Here is a 16,783-nt window from a genome sequence, read left to right on the forward strand (position 1 = left end):
AGGAGATGACATTGAGAGTTGACATCCATCACTTTGTAGAAAGAAGGAATTATCTTTATCTCTTTCCCACAGGCCCACTAAGCACTCCACGTAAGAGGTCTGTTAGCATGATTTCCTAATTGGTTTAAAAGGCTGCAACAAGTCAACTCATGTTTGGAGTGAGAAGGTACATTTTCTGTATAATTAGATCAACAGCCTTAAGTCTCATCTGTGATGTTCTCTTATCATTAGTTCTCACCTATCGTTGTTTTAACCATTTCACCATGTCCGATTCTTGGTGACTTTATAGGCAAGTCCTCTCCATTCTACCCTGTCAAGCACAACTTGTCCTTCGGGAGAAGGGTGGTATAAAAATTCTAATAATAATAATAATAATAATAATAATAATAATAATAATAATAATAATAATAATAATAATAATAATAATAATAATCATAATCATAATCATCATAATAATAATTTCTTTCAGTTGTTGGAGGTTCATCTCTGGATCAGCTTCAATGTTGTCAAACCAGTGTGTTCTTTGCTTGACCCTACTTCTTGATCCACTAATCATTCCTAACATCCTTGCCTTCTCCAATGAATTTGCATGCATGACACGCAGTGGTGAAATCCAAATTTTTTTACTACCGGTTCTGTGGGCGTGGCTTGGCGGGCATGGTGTGGCTTGGTGGGTGTGGCAGGGGAAGGATACCGCAAAATCCAAATTCCCTCCCCACTCCTGGGGAAGATATTGCAAAATCCCCATTCGCTCCCCACTGTGGGGCCAGCCGGAGGTGGTATTTGCCGGTTCTCCGAACTGCTCAAAATTTCTGCTACCAGTTCTCTAGAACTTGTCAGAACCTGCTGGATTTCACCCCTGATGACATGGCTAAAGTAAATCAGATGTAGTATCCATCATAGTATCATTGTAGTATCTGTCATAGGTTTACTATAAATCTTGGAAACAAACCTAGCGGTGTTTTACACACTATGGGAGGAATGTTAAATATTGTTAAATATAACCTAGATGGAACAGTGTACCAAATGCTGTTTCTGACCAATGTTAATTGATTTCAAAGGTCCCTTTTTACAGAAAAAAAGCCTATTAAGTAACCATGCAGGGTGTATCAACAAGCCACCGTTTTTAAGGTCCAAAATGGATAGCCCTTGTTTTAGGAGGGAAAAAAAGCAATGTCTCCAATGAAACAGATTTGATGCCGGAAATACTTTATATTTTAACACATGAACGTTGAATTGAAAAGAGAGATTGATTTCACAAATTGAAAACGATGTAGTCAATTTTGCAATGCCCCAGAAGAGAAATGATGCTGAAATCATTCTAATATTATCTGGCCTTAAACCAATAGAGGTTTTTTTTATTAAAATAGTCTTTATTTGTAGTGTTAGCAAGCCCAGATCCTTATAAGAATCTTGATAAAATATGAATAAATCATAAAATCATAGAATTATAAGGGATTGTAGAAGGGGTCATCTACTCTAATGTCTATGACATTTTCAATACTACTACTGATGCCCATTTAGGCTTAGATACTAGAATTAAAACAATAGCCCCAGAAAGTATTTTCAGCTTTATTAAAATCAACTGGATCCTTCATTCAAAAAAAATGTGCAAGATGTCTCAGTGGCCTTCAAGATGGATTTTTCTTAACAAATTAAATTTAATGGCATAAAATTTGCAGTGCCGAAGGTTATAACAAAACATATAAGATAAAGACAGAATAACAGAGTTGGAAGGGACCTTGGAGGTCTTCTAGTCCAACCCCCTGCTAAGGCAGGAAACCCCCCTACCATTTCAGACAAATGCTTGTCTGACCTCTTCTTAAAAACTTCCCGTGTTGTAGGATTCACAGCTTCTGCAGGCAAGTTGTTCCACTTATTAATAGTTCTAACTGTTCATGAAATTTCTCCTTAGTTCTAAGTTGCTTCTCTCCTTGATTAGTTTCCACCCATTGCTTCTTGTCCTGCCCTCAGGGGCTTTGGAGGATAGTTTGACTCCCTCTTCTTTGTGGCAGCCTCTAATATTGGAATACTGCTATCATGTCACCCCAGTCCAGTGATAATATCCAAACTGTTTGCTACCAGTTCGCTGGCCGCACATGTGCGCTATATGCCGCACATGTGCGCTATATGCCGCACATGTGCGCTATATGCCGCACATGTGCTGCGTGCACATGCATATGCAGTATGCACTAAAAGGAGGCTTGGGAAGGTAAGTAGAACAGTGGGGGGGATCAGCTGTGGTGTGCGATTTAGCTTTGCTAGAAAGCAGGATTTCTCGCTGATTATTGTAAATACTGGTTTGGGGGAACCGGTAGCTTTTTTTAATTACCGATTTGCTAGAACTAGTAGCTTTTTAAACTGCCGGTGCAACTGAACCAGCAGCTAACCCAAACCAGTAGTTTTTATCACTACCAGTTTGCCCGAACCAGAGCGAACAGGTAGCATTTCACTCCTGCCCCAGGCCTTTCAATTAAACTAGACATGCCCAATTCCAGCAACCATTCTTCATATGTTTTAAGACAACAAAACAAATGGCAACATTATGAATTGAATGTTCAATTAACACATTTGAAACATTAAAGTAAAAGAAGGATTTGCCCAGAACGAGAAGAAACTAAGCACTTAGTAGGAATGTTGTGGATTCAAAGAAAGATGTTCTAGACTAGAGGGTCATTCACTGGACCTCTCAGTGACTGATATACTGGGAACTCAAAACTAAATGGCTGTGATGTGCTTTTTGGGGGAACCACCCTTAAAGTGCACAGTGCAGCTGGCCCAGAATGTGGCAGTATAAAATTAAGTGGCAAGGTCTTGCATTACCTTCAATGCCTCTGGTGGCTCAGGCTGCTAAGGCAGTCTGTTATTAACACAGCTGCTTGCAATTACTGCAGGTTCAAGTCCCATCAGGCCCAAGGTTGACTCAGTCTTCCATTCTTTATAAGGTAGGTAAAATGAGGACCCAGATTGTTGGGGGCAATAAAAAGTTGACTTTGTATATAATACACAAATGGATGAAGACTATTGCTTAACATAGTGTAAGCCGCCCTGAGTCTTCGGAGAAGGGCGGGATATAAATGCAAATTAAAAAAAAATATGAAACAGCTTTACCGGCTGCTAGTTATCTTCCAAAACCACTCAAGCTTTCACAGTATATGAAATAATTTGCATTTATGCTGCCGCCAGCACCATTAACTCCCATACAGTCAATCCCATCTCGTGCCCTCATTTATGCATCAATATGGCACCTTGGACAGGTCCAACAACTATTTGGTAACATGGATGCCCTTTCTCCATAGCAAAGAGCATCCTTGTGGAACAAAGTGCTGTTGATACTGAAGTTTCAAGCCACTTCCTTTTTTGCTGTTTAGCAGGATTCCAAAACACACTTATTTCCTCAGGCTCACGTTTTTCCTTATTGACACGTTTACTGTGTTCTGTAGGCCACCCAGAATAATTAAGGAAGTCAGTTCTAGCTACCGCTCTCTGCAAACAAATAGGCTGTTGAATAACAAGTTAATAGCAATAGCACTTAAGACTTATATACCGCTTCTTAGTGCTTTACAGCTCTCGATCTCTCTCTCTATGCGGTTTACAAGGTCAGCAAATTGCCCCCAACAATCTGGATGCTTGTTTTAGCAACCTCGGAAGGATGGAAGGCTGAGCCTTGAGCTGGTGAGAATCGAACTTCTGGCAGCGGGCAGCCTGCACTACTGTGCCACCAGGGCTTAAGTTGTTCTTAGGTTGTTCTGTTTATATCATAAACAATATAACATTAGAGCATACACCTATAAGAGGCTGAATGCTCTTATGACCCATTTTTGAAGAAAAAACTGTAAAAGTTGAATCTTTTCCCCTTTAGCCGTGCTTTCCCAATTCATAAAACTTTAAATTATTTAATTATGACACACTTTCCTTTCCTTAGTATGGGAACACAGAGCTATTCTATGTTTTCTTTAAAAAGAGCTATCCTCTTTTTAAAAACAGTGACTAATTCTTTCCAAGGACATATATCCTTCATATCAAAATGATCTCAGACAGAACAAGGTGCCAAAATTCAGAATTTACTGCCTTAAAAGAAAAAAATCTCTGAGGGAAAATTCACACATAGCACGGACAAGATAGTAACACCCTTTTGGAGTTAAATGTATGAAGGAATTTGAAGCTACAGTGTTTTTTAACCAAGCAGAAAATTCATAAACAACATAGACTCCAATCCCAAAGAACGCATTTGGGCCACATATTTCAGAGCTTATTAATTTTCTGGAACATCCTTTCCAATGCTTACAAATATATGGGTTTAACCCGGAAGACTATATTTCTTTACAATCCAACTAGTCTGAAACAGCTCAGTGATCTTCACTAATTATATGAACTTGACTCAGGAGCTTCAAGAGCGCGTTTGGGTTGTACGGGAAGAGTCGTTTTGCATGTAGCCTAGAAATGGACTTTTGCAATTGTTGGAAACATGCAGTTGCTTTCTGGAAAGTTTCATCTGCTAATTTAAATTCCGGGGGGGATAGTTTGCTGCCGGAGTCTGATGAAATATTCAAATCTTGCTCAGTGAAAAGGAGCCCTTCTTGCTTGGAGGTTTTTGCCTTCTCGTCAAGAACGGCTTTATTTGGACAGGCTCGATGGTTTGAAGCTTCTTGTTCTGTGTCTGCCAAACGTTCTTCTCGTATGCATTCTACATCAGAATCTTCTGAGCTGTCGTAATCAACCAGCTTCTGAAAAGCCCCCGATAAATGTGAGTCACTAGATGATGTTACAAAATCAAAATGGCTGAGTTGCATGGCTTGACTGTCTCCCTGACAGAGGGTAGACAAATTCAGGGCCTCCGTACAAGGCTGTGTATCGTATGCAGTGCTCTGCCCAGTCAGATCTGAGTTGGGGACCTTTCCCTGCTGGCAAGACATGTTCTCCTCCCAAATTCTGAGATCTTTGCCAACGGTGAACTTAAAGCATTTGGAAACTTGGACGAACTGGTGCCAGTCTTCTACAAGAAGTTTCAAATATTGCACAAAGTATTCCAAGAAGCAGGTTTCTGATGAAATCAAGAAATCCAGAAGAACCGTGGCATCAAACGCAACGCTCCCTAACAGACATAAGAAGAGGCAGTGGGGATTATAGCCATTCTGATGCGTCCGATTGTCCTGGGTTCTTTCATCTGAACGGCAGAGGGTAAAATGAACGTCGGGGCAGAACCTACAAAATAAACAAGAACGTCGCAAATTACAACATCGTTTTATCAAGAACTCTTTTAACAATAGAGCGAATTTACATTTTATTATTTTTGGCCAAATAAATCAGAATGATCACGGCGCTCAAGCATTCTCTCCCACTGTGTGCTCTAATTCAATCCACATTATAAGGATAAAAGTGAAGAAAGTTTGATTGGTGATTATAATGCAATCGTGGACATTACAAAAGACTATGCAAATAAGCAAAAACAAAAAAACAAAAATAAAAAGGAATACCATACCAAACTTTTTTTTTTTTTTTGAAATGGAAGAAGAATTAAATCTATTAGACATCTGGGGAACTCGAAACCCAGAAATTCACTTTCTACTCTAATCCCCATAGATCCTGGTCGAGACATGGCCTGGATATATGGCGATTTAGTCAAAGAAGTTGACTTGCTTATTTTCATCTCCATCAACTGTAATTTGACATTAATTTATGAGATGGAAAAGGCAGGCATCAATCATTAGTAATTACTAATTAGGAGAACTTGGTCACTCTGTGGGCCTTCACATGGACACGAAGTATGGTTTAGATATACTTAAATAAATAACAAATATTTGCCTTCGTTTGTGAACTAACAAACCATTGGAGAATACTATTTTGTAGTGTGTCACTGAAACAAAGTAAAGGGACAGAAAGCGGAGTTTAGCAGGGAGAATCTATGTTTTATCCAGGTAGTTTTCAGGTAAAATTTTTGATTAGGACTCAGTATGCAATGATCTTCCATATCCTGCATAAGGAAATCCAAACATAGAGCAGCACAAAGTAACTAGGGGCAAGTAAGATGTTTCAGACAACCGGCATAAACAGAACCAGTGGTGATGGATTATGGGACTTCCAAGATACCTAGAACACAGAGTAATAGGGTTGGAAGGGACCTTGGAGGTCTTCTAGTCCAACTCTCTGCTGAAGCAGGAGATCCTACACTATCCTAGACAAATGGCTGCCCAGTCTCTTTTTGAAAACCTCCAGTGATGGAGCATCCACAACTTCCGGAGGTAAGCCATTCCACCGATTAATTGTTCCCACTTGAGGGGTGGGGGCTTCTTCTTAGTTCTAATTGGAAAAACTCTGAAAAAAATAACATATTATATACATAATGGAAATCAGTAAAATCTGCAAAAAATAAATAAGTAAAATAGCTGGTATTCATTTCAAAGCACATGTTTGGAACCTACATCTTGAACACTCTTCCCTCTTCCCTACGGAAAGGGAAATAAACTGAATTCACGACAAAGCTGAAGAACTATGTCAAAATTTCAGAATACAATTCTCTCTGTTTCATTGAGAGTAATTAATGGACCAGGAGATTCCTTCACTGATCTCTCTGTCAATGTTTCTATTAGTCTTATTTAAAGAAGAGGTGCGTATTTGCTTATCGCGTTTATGATATGGAAGAATGCTGTACATCTTCTTTGTACTGCTTGTCAAATTCCTTGTATATGGAAGAAAAGAAACTCTGGATAATACCCGATTCTAAATGTGGACATTATTCATGCACTACCGTATTTGAGAGGAACAAGTAAGCTTCCTAGATGTGTCCCAGGAACTGAAGGAATTGGGAATAATTTTGTCTTAGGAGTGATACGCTGGAAGCAAAATGAAATGGAATGAATGAATGTTTCAATTTGAACACTGTTGCCTGAACTGTGTGTTCATTTTGAAGATATTTATGACGATCAATTAATTTTCAGCAAATACAAGTTGATGGCTTCTGGGAAAAGAGGCACTAACCTTTCCAAGTTTAAATAAATTGTGAGTAATGACTTTACAGCTTCTACCATCTCATCATCTTGTTCTATAAACAGAGAAATCCACATGCAAGGGTGTTGAAGTAAGCAGACACTGGTAGAAGGCTTCAGGTGGCTTTTTAAGACTGTAAAGAGTAGACCCATAACACTCTCCAAATGAACTAAAATGAAGAAGAAGAAAAATCAATGGCAGCCCAAAATCATATACATAAATATATTTGTTTCTGATTAAAAATTTACAATATCTGAGGAACGATTTTTTTTAGCATTACCTGTTCTAATGAAATGTTTTAAAGGGAATGCAAAGGAGAAACAATAGTGGAAATTCTATTTTGTAGGGAAGTGGTGACCAATAGGTGACCAAGAGTGACAATATCTTGCTTGCCAACGTTTTTTAAATCTAAAACCTTAAAGAAGCTTTTCACTTCCAATAAGTCTTGCCACAAAAAGCAAGAACAGCAAGAAAAAAAAAATCTTAAAAATGTTATCAACTTTACTGTCTTTTTATTTTCTTCTTTTTCCATCTATGTCTCCATTTATAGTCATTTGGTGGGATCCTAACCAGCTACAGGTAGGATGGCAATAAAAAAAAATTGAAAAGGTGTTTTTACTTGGGTGCCAAGAACATATAATTTTTTTTTTGCATTTATATCCCACCCTTCTCCGAAGACTCAGGGCGGCTTACACTATGTCAAGCAATAGTCTTCATCCATTTGTATATTATATACAAAGTCAACTTATTGCCCCCAACAATCTGGGTCCTCATTTTACCTACCTTATAAAGGATGGAAGGCTGAGTCAACCTTGGGCCTGGTGGGACTTGAACCTGCAGTAATTGCAAGCAGCTGCTGTTAATAACAGACTGTCTTAGCAGTCCGAGCCACCAGATATAATATTACTACAGATAGTCCTTGATTTACAACAGTCCCTTTAGTGACCGTTTGAAGTTACAACAGCACTGAAAAAAGTGACTTAGGGCAGTTGCTCACACTTATGACGGTTGCAGCATCCTGGGGTCATGTGATCCCCATTTGCAACCTTCTGACAAGCAAAGTCAATGGGGAAGCCAGATTCACTTAACAACCATGGTACTCACTTAACAACTGCAGGATTCACTTAACAACTGCAGCAAGAAAGGTCGTAAAATGGGACAAAACTCACTTAACAAATGTCTCACTTAGCAACATAAATGTTAGGCTCCATTGTGGTCGTAAGTCGAGGACTACCTGTACAGTCTTTGGAGACAAGAACCCCTATTTTTATACCAGAAAACGCTACTGTACTGACTTAAGGACTTAGTGAAACGAAGCTAAGTCTGAGCTCGGGGAAGAAAGGATCCATTTCCAAATTCAATGTGGCACAAGATTTCTGCCCATGCAACAGATTAAAAGTATTCATGCCTACAGCTTCCATAATCGAAAATCCCGAAAACTGATCCTGTGTACATATAATTATCCACTCCACTAAAAACTCTCCGCTTTAGCTGAGCCCAATCTTTTATGGACTGTATATCGAGACTTCTGGGAGTGGAACTTCTTAATTAAGTTGGGAGACGCAATCAAACTGAATTTCAAATTGCACACTTACACTGAACATCTGAATTGTCTAGAGAGCCTTTGGATTACAACACCTGCTCAAGTTAAACACAATCCTCCCACCTCTTGTACGATGTAGCTTTGTTATAGACACCTCTATGCCACGATGGGAATATTCTGAATGTTTTGAAGCAATGTTTTACTGAAATGCCAGATGAATGAATAATTGGCATCTTCTCTTAAAAGTAATTTATTTCTCTAGCGTCTGCGAAACCAAAATTTGCACACCCATCCTGCAGTCACAGTTCTTTCTGTACTTCTTTATGATTTGATCCTTAATGCTCAAACTCTTTTATATGCTGTTAAAAGAAAACACCATCTTTAATATTTTCTCATTATTATTACTGGTATACGGTGGCAACCCCATTCATTTTCATCTTGTAGGTAGTCTACTCACAAGGCATTTTCCTGTGAAACTTTGAAGACACTTTAGGAAGCCAAATTACCTGGCGATTCAGATTTGTAGGCAAAATCCTGGATCTTCGTCTCTAACGCTTTAAGCAGAAGCAAGCTTAAAGATCTGAAGAGCACTATGTCAAAGTTACCCTTCACCTGTGCTTGAGGTTCAATTGTGCTACCATCAAAATGGCGGGTGTTTCCACTAACACACAACCTGCCCAGCCAATCAGAATTCACAAAGTGTAGCACGGTATCAGCCAATGCTAATCGATCGTTGTCCAAATAAGGGTCCCGGGATGAGGAAGGAAGTGCCTTTGTCTTGATTAGGTCTTCGCCCGCTTTGTGAAGAATGCAGTTCTTAAGCAACGCGATCGATTTCTTCTTGATGAAACCGTGAACAGGTGATGTGGCAAGGCAGCCGATACCGCAAGAGTTCAAAAACAGTACCCTCTGGCATCCAAGGTTGAGTGGCACCTGAATCCTGGAAGCTACAAGCAACTCAAAGAGATCTAGAAAGCTATTCATGTCATTTGTTGATTTTGCAGATAGTGGAGCACTGTGAGCAGATGAATAATAAGAAAGGATGGAACTGTAAAAGTTCTCCAGCACATTGTTAAGGGGAGTAAGAAGTTTCTTCAGGTCACCTATAATAACAACAACACCAGCATCAAGCAGGGTTTAAATAAGATAGAGAGGCTTTAACTAAATTATCAGTCAAAATTAGAACTTTTCCCCATTAAAAACCTATTTCTTCCCTGAAAATTTACAAGACAAGCGATATCCGTAACAATGTGAACATAGCAACAGCTTTTGTGAAGAGTAACTGTGCATTGATCTTCTATTAGCTACTTGCAACGTAACACCAATTGAAATGGTACCTTCTTTGCAAGTGTTGTCATCATTCAACATTTCTTTTATTATATTGGTCAAAGTCCAGAGGCATTCTGCTATCGAACTATTACTAGGAAATCCTGATAAAGTCTCCAAACAAAAAGCAAGCCAGGCACTATTTAATGAATTCTGAGAAAAGAGAGAGAACGCGTGTTACTTTGGGTTACACTGAACAAATGATGATTGAAGGATAAACTTTAACCCTTCTCCAAAAATCAAGACAGGGGAGAAGCATGAAAAAGGCAAAGTTTTTGGGATTGGCCATGATGGTTTTCTTCATCATTTTGCACTCTTTAGTAAGTGACTAGCTAGCCAAACCAGTAACATAAAGCAAGGTCTATATATCTTATTATCCAACTCTTACAGCTTAATTACTCAACATTGTTTTACCAATCATGATAGAATAGACAGATAGAATAGATATAGAATAGACAGAGCAGATAGAATAGACAGATAGAATAGATATAATGCTTTATTTAGCCAAATGTGATTAGACATGCATGGAATTTGTTTCCGGTGCAGAAACCCTCAAGATAAATGCAAAGCAACAGAGTAATAATAATAATTTATTTATTTATTTATTTATTTAATTTATTTATTTACATTTATATCCCGCCCTTCTCCGAAGACTCAGGGCGGCTTACAGCGTGTAAGGCAATAGTCTCATTCTATTTGTATATTTACAAAGTCAACTTATTGCCCCCCCCCAACAATCTGGGGTCCTCATTTTACCTACCTTATAAAGGATGGAGGGCTGAGTCAACCTTGGGCCTGGTGGGATTCGAGTCTGCAGTTAATTGCAGGCAGTTGTGTTTTAATAACAAGCTATCTTACAGCCTGAGCCACCACGGCCCAATCATAATACGATATCAATAAGAAGAGGTAGTAGAGAAGATGAGAAGGATGATAATACTAATATTACAGCCATACATCGATAAATACACCTAGACATAAAAAAAACCTGTGAAGATATAGGCTCCCTTACTTAATTAATCCACATATATCCACTGGCTTAATAGTTTTATTAAATTTTAAATTGGATTTTGATTGTTTTAGGGTTTTTAAATTTTCAAATTTTAATGTCGGCCTTTTTTGTAATTTGCTCTGTTTTAAATTTTGGTTTTAATTGTATATATTGAGTTTTTATCCTTGGCTGTACACCGCCCTGAGTCCTTTGGGAAAAGGGCGGTATAAAAATCTAATTAAAAATATATATATATATATAGGCCTCCGTATTTAATTAGGATAAAATCAGTTGTATACTGAATTAATTCAGATTGAAAATGAGAACTCATAAAGCATCAAAGTGTCTCTAAATAGCAACAGCAACAGTAAATACTTATATACCACTTCACAGGGCTTTACACCATTGACTTTGCTTGTCAGAAAGTCTTAAAAGGGGATCATACAATGCCGGAACACAGCAACTGTCGTAACTATGAGTCAATTGCCAAGCAGCTGAATTTTGATCATGTGACCTTGGGGATGCTTCAAGGTTGTAAGTGTGAAAAAACAGTCATGTCCTTTTTTTCAGTGGCGTTACACCTTTGAATGGTCACTAAATGAATGATTGTAAGTCAAGGACTACCTATATTTAATTTCAGCTGCACAGAGCACAAGCACATGCTTTTCCCTTTATGCCTTTAGCAAGCTTAGAAGAAATTTTGAGTAATATTTTCTAAGCACTGCAGTCAAAATGCTGGGTTGCCAATGCCTCCTCATGCTGAGGCATCATTGAAGAACATTGAGGAATCTATCTGAGAACACAAATGGTCTTACTTTATCCTAGACTTTTGGTTAAATTCTGTACTTTCATATTCAGTAGTGCAGGCTTTAATTTTTCCACCTACCTATTCTATCAATCACTTCTATAAAGCTTAACTTTTAAAGCTCACTCTAACCCCCGTAACGTTTTGTTCCCCTCAATCAAATGAACAGATTATTTATCCTAATTTGGAAACTTCCCACATTTTCTTACTGTTGTAAATACCTTCATGGCAATTTTTTGATGGCTGAAAGAAAGGGGAATGGTTCCGTCCAAAGGAAAAGTACAATGGGTGGAAAAGTAAGGGTGCTACCATTACTTGAGTTCAGTCAAATTCAGGCAAAAAAAAAATCTGTTTTGGAGAATAGATGACAGAATATGCAAATGGTAGCTTCCATACATACATTAGATTTGCAGGAAAATCTGCAGGCATTTTGAACAGCAGAATATCCAAAATGTGATTTCTCTTGTCCTATGAAGCCCTCTATCTGATTATTCTAGTACTGCATTATGACACCAGTTAGCAGGAAGAAACTAATGAGGTACAGTTGCACATTGGAAAGAATCTGCATAAAAATGCAGAATGTATACAAAGTGTCTGTATACTTAAACAATATGGTCAGTACCAACTATTTTCTTGGTATAGAAAAGCAACAAGACTAAAAAAAAAAAAAGGCCAGCCTAACAAACTCCTTCCTATTTTTTTTTTCATATTTTAATAATGATATATGTAAGGAACATTCAAGCGTATCTCCACTCCCCATCTTTTAAACCAACGATATGCCACAAATAACTGAAAATTATACGCATGGACTAATAATGCATCCTGTGAGATAGTGAAAAAACAAAGTCATTTATGAGGGTGAGCTACAGACTTTTGAGATAAGCTACTAATAGCAGCAACATTACTGATAAAATATACTTGCACTTCTTTTTATTTTTATCCATTAATGTTTTTTAACTGTTTCATTCCAGGGGTTCTAGTTTTATACAGCTAATGCTTGTAAATAATCAAACACAAACATGGCATTAAAAGATTGCAATGCAAACACAGCACAATTAGGAAAAAGCAACTAGGAATTTAAAATGAACTGAAAGATAACCAAAGAACTGCAATTTAAATACAGTCCCCCCCACCCCCCTGGTCTGAAAACTCAGAGCTTTTCCTGGCTGTTTTTTTGGGGGGTGGGGTGGGGTGGGGTGAGGGGAATGTTTTATTCTCCCACAAAATCAAAAAATGTTAAAATTCTCTTGAAATATCGTATCAGGTGAGGAAAAAAAAACAGGAAATCATTCATTCATTTTTAAGATAAGCTAGCTAAAAAAATGTTACTCCATTAAAAAATAATAGTGGATGAATTAGATGCATCATTAAAAACACCTAGCTATACATAATACATATCCACAAAAAGTATAGTTCAGTGGAAGAGATATTTCCTTTGGTATAAATTATGAAGAATGTCTCTTTAAAGAATATGCTTTGTCATTTATGGATTTATAGTATTTACATTTTTTAAAAAACTGGCCCTCTTTTCTAAGTGTAACATTTGGGAGAAAAGTACATGGCCCAATGAGGAAGGCAGAGACATCTGTCTGGCCAGCCCAAATGCGTAAAAGCAACGTAATTAGAAGGGGATAACAGATGGCACCACCAGGTATAAGCTTACCTCTTCTTTTACTAGGAGAACAAAACAGGCTGAATTGAGAGCGCACGAGATATAATTAGTATTTTTGCTGGACGGGGATTTATAACATTAAACATTTAAGTTTTAAGTTCTGTACGACGTGCTCGTTTACATTTGTCCTTGGAAGTACAAACAAAACTACAAACAAAGCAGATACATTTGGTTAAATAGTAACTCCAAAGCTCCCTTTCTGACTTACCTCTTCTCTTAGCTGAAAATGCACAAGGGAAGCCAAACTTTTAGAAGCCATGTGAGAGAGCGGTTTATCTGAACTACGTAACAGATGAATCTAGGAGAAATGAAAACAGAAGGAAGTTGTAGTTACGAGACACCTTAACAAAGGAGTTTGAGAAAAATACCACCTTTGGGAAACTTACTAATTCAGAGGCAAGGTTCGATTCTTGCAAGATTCTCAAGATCTCAATGTATTTCCGTTTTATTTCAGGAGCCACCTCTTGCAGATGGAGTTTGGCAAGCATCATCTCGATCAAAGTTAACTGAAGCAGAATAATTTCCCGGGCATGGCACTTCAGATGGCTAATGTTTTTAGAAATATCATGTTCGTTGTTTATTGGGTCTAGACTGGAAGAGACCTGAGCATCCAACTTACGGAAAAAATGACAGGCACATAATTCACAATTTTTTGCTGATGAAAAAAATGAAGGATTTAGGAGAGCTGCACAATTGTAACTATCTTGGGCTAACAAAGCACCAGCAATTATATCATTATACGTTTTTTGAAGGAAGTGAAAGTAAGTCTCCATTATCAGCAATTTTTATATATCCAGGGATTCTTTATATATTCAAATCAGGAGGATTTGAATCGCAGTTTTTTTTCCCCCAGGAACTGATTCTCATATAAGGTGTAACTTTATAATGATGCCAATTCCAATTCCATTGTTTATTTTCAGGAACTGACTCTCATACAAGATGTAACTTTGTAAAGATTCCAATTCTACTGTATCTAAAAAAAAATGACAAGAAATGTGAGGTCAGTAATGATTCTTAGTGAAAAGTCAAAACAATTCAAGTTATGGTATCAGATTAGAAACATTTCAGCACCAAGTACTATTCAAACATGGCTACTAATTACTTTTTTATTAGATTTATATTCCACTATTTCCTTAGTCAAGGCAGTTTACATGGAGGCCTCTGTCTTTTTCATTCTCACTTGAAGTAGCGCAAGGGAGGCAATCATTTGGCCTTTTTTTTTTTTTTGCATTTTTTGCTCTCCATTTTTTGAAATCTTATATATTTGTACTACGTCTTAGCCCCTGAGCCACCACGTCCCATAAAACTAGTTATACTAAAAAACAAATATTTGAATTATCTAAAGTACCTTTGGACCTTTTTTCTATCGCACGTGGTCATCCTAATTCTGCTCAAGACACCTCAAATAGCTATCTATCCTAACTCTATCCCTTAAAAATATTCTATTTGAAAACAATTCCTCTGTCTCTTCACCTGTTTTTTGGGTTGTTGGTTTTTTTTTTGCACTTCTCCATTTTTGAAATCTTACTCATGCTGCATACAGGAATGTAGTCTAGAGGAAACAAATTTCTTCATTCAGTGCAGCTCCCAGTATTTAACTTAAGACTTGGAAGTTAAGCACTCTAAAAGGCGGCAATTATAATCCACTCCTGTATTGTTACTAGGTAAATTTCTAATGCATGAGTGCATCAATTTAATTAGCAGGAATTGTACTTTAGGATTTTTTTTTTCTTGGTCCCAGCAGATGGCAGCTTGATGCAGTGGTTAAGGCACAAGGCATGTGCATTGGGAAACTGAGTTTCAATCCTGCTGCCTCAGGCACAAAACCTCAAGGAGCTTCTTGGATGAGAAGAAAAACCCATTGTCCCATGGTTGCATCTTTGGGACAACCATGAACTAGTTGACTGAGAATCTCCATAGAACATCGAGAACTACTTGTGTTACTTACGACCACAATTGAGCCCAACATTTCTGTTGTTAAGTGAGATGTTTGTTAAGTGAGTTTTGCCCCACTATATGACCTTTCTGGCCACCGTTGTGAAGTGAATCACAGCAGTCCCTAAGTTAGGAACCCAATTGTTAAGTGAATCTGGCTTCCCCATTGACTTTTGCTTGTCAGAAGGCCGCCAAAGGGGATCACATGACCCTGGGGATGCTGCAACCGTCATAAATATGAGTATGTTGCCAAGCAACCAAATTCTGATCACGTGACCACGGGGATGTTGCAACAGTCATTAAGTGTGAAAAATGGTCCTAAGTCACTTTTTCCCTCAACACTGTCAAACTATTTGCTAAGTCTGCATTACTATTAACCTTCTCATCGTTCCTATCACCCATCTCCTCCCACTTAGGACTGCATGACTGTAACTTTGTTGCGTGTATCCTTACGATTTATATTGTTTCCTAGTATGATTTGATTATTTGTACCCTATGACTATCATTAAGTGTTGTACCTTAGGATTCTTGATGAACGTTTCTTTTCTTTTACGTACACTGAGAGCGTATGCACCAAAGATAAATTCCTTGTGTGTCCAATTACACTTGGCCAATATAGTACAGTGTAGTGTAGTATTCCTATTCCTATTCTATTCCTATTCCTATTCTTCTACTCCTATTCCTATTCTATTCTATTCCTATTCCATTCCTATTCCTATTTTTCTACCCCTATTCCTATTCCTATTCTATTCTATTCCTATTCTTCTACTCCTATTCCTATTCCTATTCCTTTCTATTCCTATTCCATTCCTATTCCTATTTTTCTACCCCTATTCCTATTCCATTCCTACTCTTCTCTTCTCTTCTCTTCCTATTCCTATTCTATTCTATTCCATTCCATTCCTATTCTTCTATTCTATTCTTATTCCATTCCTATTCTTCTATTCCTAGTCTACTCCTATTCCATTCCTATTCTTCTATTCCTATTCTTCTATTCTATTCCATTCCTATTCTTATTTCTATTCTATTCTATTCCTATTCTTCTACTCCTATTCCTATTCCATTCCTATTCCAGTGCCGCTGTAACTCTAGTCACTAAACGAACTGTTGTAAGTCGAGGACTACCTGTGTATCATATGTAAATATCAGATAATCTATTATAGGCATAGGTAACACAGATATGAACAGGGGAACCCTACCTTTCCATTCTTCTGGGCTACGTTCCAAGATATGAGGGGCGGGTGGGGAGGGGGGAGAAAGAGGGTCGTATTTCCAGGAGGGATGATTTGCAAAATAATAATAATGATAATGTCCCCCCCACACACACACACAACACCGATCCTTGCATTGGAGCAAGGACCCCCCACACACAACACCCCTATGTAACATCCACCCACCCCTCCCCACCCACCCGCTCCAATCTCGGCCTTCCGACCAGACGGCAACGTTTCTCTGAGGTGGATCAAGCTGCAAACCGCCCCTCCCCCACCCCACCCGACTTGACAGCCGCTATCAGCCAGGCTCTCC

At 38.1% G+C, this 16,783-nt stretch overlaps 2 protein-coding genes across 4 annotated transcripts in view; both read right to left on the minus strand.

Annotated features, from left to right (window-relative positions):
- LOC131184921 (uncharacterized) overlaps nt 1–16,783 on the minus strand; it is a 56,775-nt gene that overhangs the window by 13,963 nt on the left and 26,029 nt on the right. The window lies entirely within an intron of this gene.
- LINS1 (lines homolog 1) lies at nt 810–16,715 on the minus strand. Of its 3 annotated transcripts, none has more exons than XM_058156796.1 (7): nt 16,668–16,715; nt 13,708–14,294; nt 13,530–13,619; nt 9,868–10,009; nt 9,037–9,633; nt 6,979–7,156; nt 810–5,205 (listed from the first exon to the last, which is right to left on the minus strand). In XM_058156796.1, exons 2-7 carry the CDS (start codon nt 14,092–14,094, stop codon nt 4,350–4,352), a joined length of 2,250 nt encoding a protein of 749 aa, XP_058012779.1. In that variant the 5' UTR covers nt 14,095–14,294; nt 16,668–16,715; the 3' UTR covers nt 810–4,349. The 3 variants fall into 3 exon arrangements, with proteins under 3 accessions (XP_058012779.1, XP_058012777.1, XP_058012778.1); XM_058156794.1 differs by lacking the exon at nt 16,668–16,715 and adding an exon at nt 16,456–16,645; XM_058156795.1 differs by lacking the exon at nt 16,668–16,715 and adding an exon at nt 15,775–16,144.

The sequence above is a fragment of the Ahaetulla prasina genome, chromosome 13, assembly GCF_028640845.1.
Source record: "Ahaetulla prasina isolate Xishuangbanna chromosome 13, ASM2864084v1, whole genome shotgun sequence".
Lineage (NCBI taxonomy): Eukaryota > Metazoa > Chordata > Lepidosauria > Squamata > Colubridae > Ahaetulla > Ahaetulla prasina.